Source organism: Nerophis ophidion, linkage group LG16 (genome assembly GCF_033978795.1).
Source record: "Nerophis ophidion isolate RoL-2023_Sa linkage group LG16, RoL_Noph_v1.0, whole genome shotgun sequence".
NCBI lineage: Eukaryota > Metazoa > Chordata > Actinopteri > Syngnathiformes > Syngnathidae > Nerophis > Nerophis ophidion.
This window is the reverse complement of record NC_084626.1, coordinates 15,378,225-15,391,217: the sequence shown is the minus strand read 5'-3', so window position 1 is coordinate 15,391,217 and position 12,993 is coordinate 15,378,225. Positions and strand designations below refer to the sequence as shown.

General features: G+C 41.7%; 1 protein-coding gene across 1 annotated transcript; it reads right to left on the bottom strand.

Annotated features, from left to right (window-relative positions):
- Nucleotides 1-9,404: 9,404 nt before the first annotated feature.
- On the bottom strand, nt 9,405-11,385 carry LOC133535015 (green-sensitive opsin-like). The gene is made up of 5 exons (XM_061874417.1): nt 10,936-11,385; nt 10,697-10,865; nt 10,384-10,549; nt 10,062-10,301; nt 9,405-9,992 (listed from the first exon to the last, which is right to left on the bottom strand). Exons 1-5 carry the CDS (start codon nt 11,318-11,320, stop codon nt 9,894-9,896), a joined length of 1,059 nt encoding a protein of 352 aa, XP_061730401.1. The 5' UTR covers nt 11,321-11,385; the 3' UTR covers nt 9,405-9,893.
- Nucleotides 11,386-12,993: the final 1,608 nt, after the last annotated feature.

The following is a 12,993-nucleotide window of genomic DNA, read 5'->3' as shown; positions in this document are numbered from 1 at the left end:
AGAACGCCTCTGTCCGCCCGCTGTCGGCCCGTCAGCTGCGTCTCTCCACACCTTAAAACAATTAAAACACTTTAACATAAAATCTGCTTAGTGAGAAGAATGATCTTATCAGACCAAAAATAAGCAAATATCCCCCTTATTTGAGATTATTTAATCTTACTTACATTTCAGTTTTTGCCGTGCACTGCAAAACTGTGCTTTGCCATTTCCTTACTACGTCTTAAATTGCAGGTATGCTAACTGTTCCCATGTAGTTTGGTAATGTTTTTTTGCTTTAAAAGGGAAGAAAACGTTCTCTCCTACGTCTATTTGTTTATTCACCAATAGAGCTCACAAAGACAACTTTCGAATGTCCAAGTCAGCTGTGATTTTTCTTAGCGAAAAACTTTGTCCATTTGTCGAAGGGGCGACAACGAGAATGCGGGATCCCGTAGACGAAGGAGTACCACGGAAGGGAGCAAATGCCTTTGGACTGGCAAAGCAGACTGTCAGTTATTGTCCTCGATGTATGTTGAGCGATTACTCAACAACTAGTTTTGTAGTCCATAACTATTGTGAAGCCATGACGTGTGTTGAAGAGGTTCATTCAGCCTACTGCCGTTTATTTTCAAATGGTTGATTTATCGCCATTCCACCACTTCAGGTGGGATGGTACAATCCATATAACATGTCACAGACAATGTCACGCTAACATCACGTGACATCTCTGATGAAGGCTACAAAAGCAAGGTAGCCGAAACTTGTCAACTACAACACTTTAACTTACTAGCCTATACAAATCAACCATTTATAAATAAGCCATGAAGTGGTTGTACGACCGACATTATCAGCTTACAAGCACAATGTCCTGACCAGATATCTAGATCCTTAGATTGATTGTTGCAAAACATTAATTATCACATTGTTTAATTCTATACGTCCATTAAAGATGTGATTCATGTATGATGACTCAGGTGTGATTCACTACAATAGTACAATAATACAATAGGCAAGCAAAGTTTACTGTAAAAGAAATGTGGCAATAGGCTACATTGAAACACAGTGTAAGAATACACTTCTAGGTTAGAGGTAACTATGACTTATATTAATATAATATTTCATGCATGCGTACTAGGTCGCGCTGCGCCGGCGGGTGGACGGGGAGAGGGTATTAAACGGTGGCATTGTGTGTGTGTGTGGACAAGGAATAGGTTGGGTAGGATATAGCCTGGATAACCTCAACGTCTTAGTGTCGAAAGGGCCTAAAAGTAACCATTTCCAGTAACATCTAATTATATACAATACAAATTATTAAGGATGTCTGATTATATCAGACTGCCGATATTATCGGCTGATAAATGATTTAAAATTTAATATCGGAAATTATCGGTATCGTTTCCAAAAGTGAAATGTATGACTTTTTAGAACACCGCTGTGTATAAGGAGGTAGAGAGAAGTACATAGCGCCATAAACCTTAAAGGCACATAATATCTACGGCTTTTCACAGTCACAAGTAAATGCAATGCATACTTGGTCAACAGCCATACAGGTCACACTGAGGGTGGCCGTATAAACAACTTTAACACTGTTACAAATATGCGCCATACTGTGAAACCACACTAAACAAGAATGACAAACACATTTCGGGAGAATATCCGCACCGTAACACAACATAAACACAATATAACAAGTACCCAGAACCCCTTACAGTACAAACTCCTCCGGGATGCTACGATATACACCCCCCGCTACCCCTTACCCCCCACCTCAACCTCCTCATAGTCTCTCTCAGGGAGAGCATGTCCCGAATTCCAAGCTGCTGTTTTGAGGCAATTTAAAAAAAAAAAAGAATGCACTTTGTGACTTCAATATTAAATATGGCAATGCCGTGTTGGCATTTTTTTTTACATAACTTGAGTTGATTTATTTTGGAAAACCTTGTTACATTGTTTAATGCATCCAGCGGGGCATCACAACAAAATTAGGCATAATAATGTGTTAATTCCACGACGGTATATATCGGTATCGGAGTGATATCAGAATCGGTAATTAAGAGTTGGATAATATCGGAATATCGGATATCGGTAAAAAAGCCATTATCGGACATCTGTACTATTTGTATGTTAAGTTAAAGTAAAAATACCAATGATTGTCACAGACACACTAGGTGTGGTAGTTAGCGCACAGAAATATGATGGGAAGATCGATATACTCATTTCATTCGACGTATTTGTATGCAAAATATATGTAGTTTGTTATGATCCGTAATCCGGATCATGTTTTCATCTTAGTTTTGACTACCTCAGTTCTGTTTTCTGCACCCCTGGGTCCCCTCAGTTTGTGTTTCAGTTACCATGGGTGCTGATTGGTTGCAGCTGCCTCTGATTAATGTCTTGGATGCTCACCTCCTGCCAGGCACTAATCAGAGAGCTATTTATTCCCCTTTCTTTCCACATTCAGTCTGGCTTCCTAGTTTGCATCACGCAACAGCTAACAAAGATTATATTGATTCCTGTTTATTATGCCAACTCCCGCGCTAGCTTCCTTAGGCTTTGCCTCTAGTGCTCTTTGTTCCGGCATGATTTATACCAGGGGTCTCATTGCGGCCCCCACCTAATATGAAAGTTTAATGTTAGTGCGGCCCGCGACTTTTATATAAATGGCGCTTGACAGTGTTGTGTGCGGAGCTGAAGGAATCCACCAATCACGGTGTGGTATATGGCTCTCGAGGGCCAAACATTGACGTCACTTGCGTGATGCAAGCAGAGAAACGTTTTGCCGCTTTTCTACTAAACCCGCACACTCTCTCTCTCTCGCTCTCTCTCTCTGTGTGTGTGCGTCTCTATCTACCTCCCTCCCCCGGCAAAACTGAAAACAGTCTGTGCCGGTGAGACGAGCGGTCCATAGCTTCCGTAGCACTCCGCCTAAGGACCGAGCGACAATACAAAACTGTGGTACATTGGACCCCAGCACTGTTACTATGACAGAGAATCCCTGGGCGAACCGGACGTGTAACACGTTATTCGTGATGTTAGCCCGTTCGGGGCTTAATTGTGCTACCGTGACTGTAAACTCCACGGCGAAACACACCCCCCCCCCCCCCCCCCCAACCACCACCCCCCTTTCCCGTCGGCTCCAGACAGACACGATTTTTGTTATTTGTGTTACGGCTCAGACCCTTGCCTACGGTGCTCATCTGACTGTGAGCTCCTGTGAGCGCACCTCAGAACACGCCCAGGGACGCGCCGCGCGCGTCTCCGCCCTGCAGCGGCCGCCAGCTGTTTTCATTCACCGCCAATCACCACACCTGCCAGTAATGAAGGACCTGCCTTTATAAGCCGGCACAGCTTTGAATGCCGGCGCCAGAGTATATTCATTTGTGCCTTCCCTGTGTGTATCCCCGAGTCAAACTGTGCTTCTTGTGCCTCCGGAACTTCCTTGCCTCCCCCGCGCTTCATGGTTTTTAGACTCCTTGCTCGCCCGCGGACAACGACGACTGGCCCCCTGGACTTCCTCTTCTCCCGTTCAACACTTGGTAACAAAAACTTCGGTTAAATTCTACACATAGTCATACAACATGCACACTTTTGGATTTTGTCACACTCCATTTCCTTAGTTTATTTTCTATTGTTTGAATATTATATACATATATGGTTAATATATATAAAACATATTTGAACGCTACTCCCCTTTGGTGTCTGCCGTCACCTCCAATTAGTAAACCATAAAAATTTGCCTCCAAAAAGGCTCTTTCAACGTTCAGAGTTGCCTACCCCTGCGTTAGTGGAAAAGCGGCAAGTGAGTGAAAGCGACAGAGACGTTGCCATGGAAATGAGGGTTTTCTTACGTGCACACCGCGACACCTGTCTGTCAGTAATAACAGTCCCCGATAACCTGAACCAATTCAAACTGTTATTTGTTTTTTTTGTGTTTAATTTGCATTGCCTCACACGATGAACACTACATATGTTTCTATATGACGCCAGATAACACTCCGGGAGCCGGTACTTATCCACCGACCACTGTGTTGCTGTAGGGAGGAAAAGCGGAACGACACACATTGCGGATATAACATTATCCTCCGTGCGTCGGCTAATTACAAATATATTCCACAACCCCAACATGTCTTTTTCAAAGCCTGCAGTGAAGAGAAAGGTTAGTGATGTGTGCAAAGACACTTCCAGGAAAAGTGGGAGATGCAATATTTCTTTGTTGAGCGCAGGGGCACCCCAACGTGTCTTATTTGCACAGAGAAAGTTGCGGTGCACAATTCTCATTTTGTTCATTTATATTTTGATTTTATTTTGTGTTGAAAATAAAAATAAAGAAATTTAAAAATATTTTTTTAAGAATTTTTTTTTTTTTTTAATATTTTCTCGTGGCCCAGCCTCACCCAGACTCTGCATCCAGTGGCCCCCAAATAAATTGAGTTTGAGACCCCTGATTTATACCAATAAATCATTTCCTACATGCACGCTTTGTTCGGAGTGTTCTGTCTGCATCTTGGGAGAATCAATTAATCAATCAATGTTTATTTATACAGCCTTAAATCACAAGTGTCTCAAAGGGCTGCACAAGCCACGACGACATCCTCGGTTCAGATCCCACATAAGGGCAAGGAAAAACTCACAACCCAGTGGGATGTCAATGAAAAACCTTGGAGAGGACCGCAGTTGTGAGTGACTTCCCTGTCGGGGAGACCGGATGCAATGGACAAGTCGAGTGGGTCTAGCATAATATTGTGAAAGTTCAGTCCATAGTGGATCTAACATAATAGTGAGAGTCCAGTCCATAGAACAACCTCCACATCACCACACGACCCAATCGTTACATAGTAGTATTAAGAATATTCAAATCCTTCATATTTTATATATTTGTATATTTTTAATGATTAAAATAATATTAATAATTAATGAATTGTGCCATATACCTACTGCTTGCCTTACGAAAGTAGTATTTCAACTCGTCAGCATTTCAGTTTGGCGTCAGCTTTTGCAATATTTATGCACTATTTCTCTAGAAATCGTAACGCAATGCTTATGCCTTGACGCAAAAAGAGAATGATGGCTTCACTGTCACTGCACTTTTAAAAGCATCACAGCAGCACAGCTGATTGTGGAAGTGTATCCATGCTTGTTGTTCACAGCCTGGAATTACAAACCCACACTTTGTTATTAAGTCCTCAGTTCGCACCAGCCTCCATAGTGCCAGGGACAATTAGAAGAGAGCCAAGTGACGCTCTTCTCGGCCGCCGCTAATGGCGTGCAGGTGTCCGCGCCGCCTCCCAGCGCTAAATTACAGTGCATGTCCTGCCCGACACAACAATTACGATCAGCCTTGTCTGCAGGAAAATACAGGGTTGCGTCATGGGATAGGATGTTAAGTTGGGTATTTGCGTTTAATGAATTACACTTGAGTTTACACGTTACTACTGGCTTGTGTTGTGACATGTTTGGTGTTTATGTGAGTATTTTCCAACCCTGCATCTTTTGGGGTTCTAAGATGCATTATTTGGTACACCTACAATATAAGAGCGGTATTGTGGTTGTGGAACTACACTGTATCACACTGACAGATGCTTCTCATTATTATGCTTGCCTACTGTACATTGGGATCCTAGGCTTCAGATTGTTGGTTTATTTGGGGATATTGATGAGTATTAAACTTTGTGAGTGTTTTTTATGGATATTGACCACGTTAGGGTTTCGGTCGGAGAACACATTGTCATCATTTGGACTCTTCCAACTTTAATGGTGTATATTGGTTTATATTAGGTTCAGTTAGTATTTGTAAACCACAAACAAACACCCATCAACATTTATGTCATTTAACTAAACAACAAAACTGTGGTGTCCCCCAGGGATCTATTTTAGGCCCCATCCTGTTCGCTCTTTATCTCCTCCCTCTTGGAGATATTTTTAAGACACATGGAGTGTTTTATCACTTTTATGCAGATGACTGCCAAATGTATATGCCGATTTCAAAAGGCCATGGCCCCCTGAAACCCATTCTTAACTGTCTATGCGACGTCAAGGCTTGGATAGCCCAGAATTTTTTAATAATGAATGAGGGAAAAACGGAAATTTTAGTTTTTGGTCCGGCCCTCACTGACTTGGGACCATTGCAAAATTATGTGCGTCCCAAAGTCACCAGCCTTGGCCTCACTATAGACAGCAATTTTAAACTAGACAAACAAGTCAATGGCGTTTTAAAATCGAGTTTTTATCACCTTCGTCTTTTAGTAACCGGTTTTATCTTTTAACCTTTTTGAACAAGTCGTGCATGCTTTTAATTTCAAGTCGCCTGGACTACTGCAATGCACTTTATGCTGGCATTAGCCAAAAAGTTAGTCCAGAACGCGACAGCACAACTTTTAACAGGGGCCAGGAAATGCCAGCATATAACCCCAATTCAGTTTGCACTGGCTCCCTGTTCATTTTAGAATTGATATTAAAACATTGCTATTTGTTTTTAAATATTTACATGGACTGGCACTTCAGTATATCTCGGACCTCATCCAAATTTACATTCCTGCGCGCGCTCTGAGGTCCGAGAGCCAGTTCCAGCTCGTGGTGCCCAAGACCAGACTTAAAACCAGGGGAGACAGGGCCTTCTCTGTGGTCGGCCCTAAGCTCTGGAACACTCTGCCGCTGCATGTTCAAACTGCTTCCACAGTGGAGTGTTTTAAGTCTCGTCTTAAGACCCACTTTTATTCTTTGGCTTTTAACACCTCGTGAGTTCACGGTGGCAGAGGGGTTAGTGCGTCTGCCTCACAATACGAAGGTCCTGCAGTCCTGGGTTCAAATCCAGGCTCGGGATCTTTCTGTGTGGAGTTTGCATGTTCTCCCCGTGAATGCGTGGGTTCCCTCCGGGTACTCCGGCTTCCTCCCACTTCCAAAGACATGCACCTGGGGATAGGTTGATTGGTAACACTAAATTGGCCCTAGTGTGTGATTGTGAGTGTGAATGTTGTCTGTCTATCTGTGTTGGCTCTGCGATGAGGTGGCGACTTGTCCAGGGTGTACCCCGCCTTCCGCCCGATTGTAGCTGAGATAGGCGCCAGCGCCCCCCGCGACCCCGAAAGGGAATAAGCGGTAGAAAATGGATGGATGGATGGAGTTGTGTGGTCCTCTGTCCTCTGTTGTCCTTTGTGTTTTTTATACACTTTGATTTCTATTTTACTGTTTTAATTGATTTTACCCTTTAAAATTGTTTTTAATCATATTTGTTTTTATATTGTTTTTTTATATTGGTTTTATATTTATTTATGTTTTGTTTTTATTCAGTCATTGGTGGAGCATAATATTGTTTTTTTAATATTTTTTTTAACATGACTGTGCAGCACTTTGGAAATGTTCTTGTTGTTTAAATGTGCTATATAAATAAAGTGGATTGGATTGGATTGAACAATATATATATATTATGCCTATAGCTATGCTCTAAGTAAAGTACTAGAGACATAATATATTGCATTTTCACAAAAGCACGTGAGCTAGCCACATTAGCAACAGCAATGCTATACTTAACAGGGAGATGTTTGCTTGTAGCATTCTGACAACACAGCACTAATAATATTAATAAAACACCAGTAAATGTTACACAAACACAGTGAAGTCTATTAATAAACTATCCATCCATACATTTTCTACCGCTTATTCCCTTTGTTTTAGCAATCAAGAAGATTTCAGTTGTTTTTATAGTTCTTTGTGAGGACATTGTTGATTGTCATGTTACGTTCGGGTGTACATTGTGGACACTGTATTTGCTCCACAGTAAGTCTTTGCTGTCGTCCAGCATTTTGTTTTTGTTTACTTTGTAGCCAGTTCAGTTTTGGTTTCGTTCTGCATAGTCTTCAATTACTTTTTCTTAGGGGCACTCACCGTTTGTTTATTTTTGGTTTAAGCATTAGACTCAATTTTACCTGTACACTGCCTCCCGCTGTTTACGACATCTACAAAGCAATCAGCACCGGCTGCCACCTATTGATATGGAAGAGTATTACACGGTTACTCTGCCGAGCTCTAGACAGCACCGACACTCAACAACAACACATCATTTGTAGACTTCAATGACTGGTTTGCAAAAAAATATTTTTAACCCAAATAGGTGAAATTAGATAATCTCCCACGGCACACCAGACTGTATCTCACGGCACACTGCGGCACAGTGGTTGAAAAACACTGGACTAGAGCACCGATTAAACATAGCAGAGAAACCAGTTACCACACATTAACAGCGAAAGTGACACGTACAGGAAGAATGCGGAAGTGAAACTGTCAAGAAATGCTTCAAAATACAGTATCTGAAACGTAGATCACACGGAGAATTCTTAACAGATGTCAACAAAATATTTTTATTTCCTTCAATTTTTTATGACTTTTGACATTTTTATTGTCATGTTTCTTAACTTTTGGGTCAGATGTGCAAAGTAAAAAGGAGAAAATATTGTGCTTTTATTCTGAAGGAGACTATTTTTTTTGTCTCTTTAAGATGGTGACAATACTCCGTAGTAGGGTTGTAGGGTATACCGGTATTAGTATAGTACCGTGATATTAATGAATCATTTTCGGTACTATACCGCCTCTGAAAAGTACCGGTTAAGACATGGCTAGCTAGCGGCTAAAATCCATTCCCAGTCGGCAGTGATTTATCCATCCATCCATCCATTTCTACCGCTTGTCCCTTTTGAGGACCAGGGCCAACACAGATAGACATACAATATTCACACTCACATTCACACACTAGGGCCAATTTAGTGTTGCCAATCAACTTATCCCCAGGCACATGTCTTTGGAGGTGGGAAGAAGCCGGAGTACCCGGAGGGAACCCACGCATTCACGGGGAGAACATGCAAACTCCACACCGAAAGATCCCGAGCTCGGGATTGAACCCATGACCTTCTTGCTGTGAGGCACATGCACTAACCCCTGGTCCACCGTGCTGCCTGAGATCTTGCATACACTTATAATTTATATTACATATAATAGTCAAAAAAATCATACAGATAAATAGTGTCCAATCTTTAAAAATATATGTAATATAAACTATGCTGTAACCAACGGAACACTATATTGTTGTTCAATATGAGTATTATCAGATTTTAAATTGAAAAAAAGACACATTTATTTTGGTTCATATTGAGAGTTTCAGCAAGCAAATGGCACAGATTCACTGTAATGACCCTTAAAGTTTATTTGGGATCAATTCCTGTTGGCCATTTGCCTTTGTGCAAGTGTACACATCTAAATCCAAGTTATAGTGTTCGTAATTTAAAGTGCGTTTGTTTGCACCATGCGGTGTACATTACAAGTTTTTATACTACAGCGTAGCTTTACATATGTTTCCATGTTGAGCTGGGGCTCAAAAATAATCCAAGAGGCGGACACATTTTTTCATGCATGCATTTATTGTGGATATTCCTTTCTATAATTTCTGTTATTTTTTTCTAAAATACGTAAAAACAAAAGCACTGGTTGTCCAGCGAAACGTGACATCATTAAATGAAAATCCCCCACATTGCACATTGATTACACATTGTGTTGTGTACGCACTTTTTGAGTGCCACCAAACGCTGTACAGTTAGTCCTGGTTCATTCGCATTCACACACTGCCAAACTCGCACACACACTCATACACACACACAAACACACACACACACACGCACACACACACACACACACACACACACACACGACTTGCACAACCTGCGATATTCTTGTTTTTTTTTCTACTTTCGTCTTGTTTATACATATTGACAGTTGAGTTGATATTCCTTAGTGTTTTGTCCAGAGTCCTTTCATTAGCCATAATTCCATTTGGCAAAAGTTCACAATGCTTTTTTTCATGGGATGGTTTAAAAATCCGGATGCAATCAGTAAGGAAAATGTCCATAGACTTTGAGGTGTCGTCATATTTAAGACACTGAGGACACTTCTGTCTTGCTGGTGGAAACTGAGCTCTCGTCCTCCACCATGCCGCCCATTCCGATGGTGCTCAGCATGCAGTTACGGAACTGGAAACAAGAGCAAATAGATACTTTTTAGCATTGAAGTTGCAGCACTGAGGGGGATTGTGTACCAACCTGTTTGTTAAACAGCACATAGATGACTGGGTTATACAGGGCGGAGCTCTTTGCAAAGAAGGCGGGAATAGCAGCAGTCAAAGCAGAAAAGTAAGCTCCCTTGTTCAAGAAGATCCATCCAGCAAAGGTAGCATATGGCACCCAAGCCACCAGGAAGCCAAAGACCATCAGCACGCACATACGTGTGACTTCCTTCTCAGCTTTCTGAGTGGAGGCTGAGTCCTGCTGCTGGGCTGCAGCCTGGAGGCCAAGCACAGGAAATGATGTTGGAGTCGATGGAGTTGCAGATCATGCTGCTGATCACATGTAATGCAAAACTTACAGCTTTGACTGTCAGCACAAGGCTGCCGTAGGTGAAGAATATCAGGAAGACGGGAACGAAGAAGTAGAAGACAAACAAGTACATGACGTATGATTCGTTGTTATAGCCTGGAGCCAGAGTGTAGTAGTCGGGTCCGCAGGAGCACTGCATGCCCTCTGGCAGGTACCTGTTGAAGATTGAACCCAATTTTTTTTTAGAAATGTTGACAGCATGGAGATTTTTTTCCTCTCTAATCTAATGTAAATGGTGGTATCAGCCCCAGATTTCCTGCACCCCTTTGCAGGATTAACATGATAGCAAACAAATAGACTACCTGGACCAGCCAAAGAGTGGGGGTACAGCACATGCCAAAGCCATGATCCAAGTGAATAAGACTCCAGCTCCGGCATGTGTACCACTGAATTTGAAGCTTCCCATAGGTTTACAGACGACGATGTATCTCTCGACGGCCAGCACCACCAGAGACCACAGAGCAACTTGACCTGCAGGACAGTTTGGTTACGAATCGCTCATCTTGTCGTTCCAACGATGCGTTCAGGATTGGAATCTTACCTCCCAGTGTGGCCATGAATCCTTCAAGAGCACAGGCAGTGGGTCCAAGGATGAAGTAGCCATTGACAGCAGACGTGATGGTAATGGTGAAGCCGAAAGCGCACATTATGAGACCAGCCACAGCCAAGTTGACCAGGATGTAGTTGAGAGGTTGCCGGAGCTTCTTGTTCTGAGCCGTCACCAACAGTGTCAGACCGTTGATGGGGGTTCCGGTGCAGATCAGGAAGAACATGTACAATGCCAGAAGCTTGAACATTATGGGATCCGCCAAGTAGTACTGCGGGTATTCAAAGGGACTTCGAACAATCCCGGTCCTATTGGACATGGGGATGTAGAAGTTTTTGCCCTCTGTGCCATTAGGCTCAAATCCTCCTTCCCAAGCCATCTTCGCTCACTGGGTTCCCTCAATCCTAACTTGAAGAGCCTGAAAGTCTCGAATGGTGTCGAGAAGGCAACCCCACACCAGCGGCTTATGTCATTGGAGGTGTTGTTTTATACCTACTTGAGGTGATCCTCAACTGGACTAAATTGGATTACAGGAGGATTGAGAGGAAGTGTACAGCTCAAGTCTGACTGATAATTGACTTTGTCAAAGCATTGAGGCATCAGTTATATCCATAAGCCTTGATTAACTCACCTTCACGTACTTCACTTTGGAGTGTACAGTCAAATCATCTTTTACGCATCACTTGTCAGACAACATCTTTGACAGAATGCTTTCACTCGTGACAGCGTTGTATATTGTCACAATATACAATACCAATTGTGTTGTTATAATAAAATGTATTTATGGTCATAGAATAACATAAAAAAATATGAGGGAATTAAGTTGCACTGTGCAATAAAAACATGAGCCAGTGTATTTAACAACAGTTAACTTTTTTGGTGGTTAGTTATTAAGAACTGGAATTAGTTTTTATTTCTTTCTAAACTATTTTAACTTTATATTTGACTGTTTAGGGCAGGGGTTGGCAACCCAAAATGTTGAAGCAGCCATATTGGACCAAAAATACAAAAAACAAATCTGTCTGGAGCCGCAAGAATGTAAAAGTCGAATATAAAAGTTATATTGAAGGCAACACACGATTTAAATGTCTATATTAGCTAAAATATCCTACTATCAAAATAACTATATGTCGCAGGCTGACGCAAATCTTTGTTGACAGAAATGTTGTAATGCAATATTTATTCTACACATTTTTACAACATTAGAAACCATTAGTAAGTCAGAGGCTACTCAGAAGGTGAGATAACTCCTGGAAATTACTGGCTTTTAATGGGCAGATTTATTACAATCTTTGGCAAGCTAGGTGATGTTTGCTGTGGTCTGGAACAACATGCCACACAAACAACTATCTGAAATGCAGCCAATATTACAAACAGATGATATGTCATGAGACATGTAAAACCAAATTATATACCAAGAAGATAAAAGTAAAGAATATCAAATGAGCTCAAATATGCCTACAAATGAGGCATAATGATGCAATATGTACATACAGCTAGCCTAAATAGCATTTTAGGATTGATTAGCTTGCAGTCAAGCACTGACCAAATATGCCTGACTAGCAGTCCAACAAGTCAATAACATCCACAAAGCGCATCTTTGTGCATTCACGCACAGCATAAAACTGTTGGTGTACAAAATGAGACAAAGAAGGAGTGTAAGCTATTTTACATGTAAATAAACTGTTGCGTCACAGTCCACACAGTGGTGCTTTTAAGAACCACGGAAATTAGTAGGACAAACCGATGTTCACCAAATACGGTCATCAGTGAAGCATACACACCAACATATTAAACGGTGGGCTTTCTAACAATTAGGAAGGTTTGTGTCATGTTTGTCCTCAAAGATAAAACATACTAAAACAAAACAAAAAATTGTGCCCCCATCTTTAATCCTTTTTGAAAAATGCTCCCGGGAGCCATGAGGGCGGCACTAAAGTGAGAGCTGCGGGTTGTTGACCCCCGGTTTAGTGCAAAGTATCTAGTACTACATTGCTATTATATTGTTCCTCTCCATTGAAACTTCCCTTGACTAATTACATTGTGTGATCC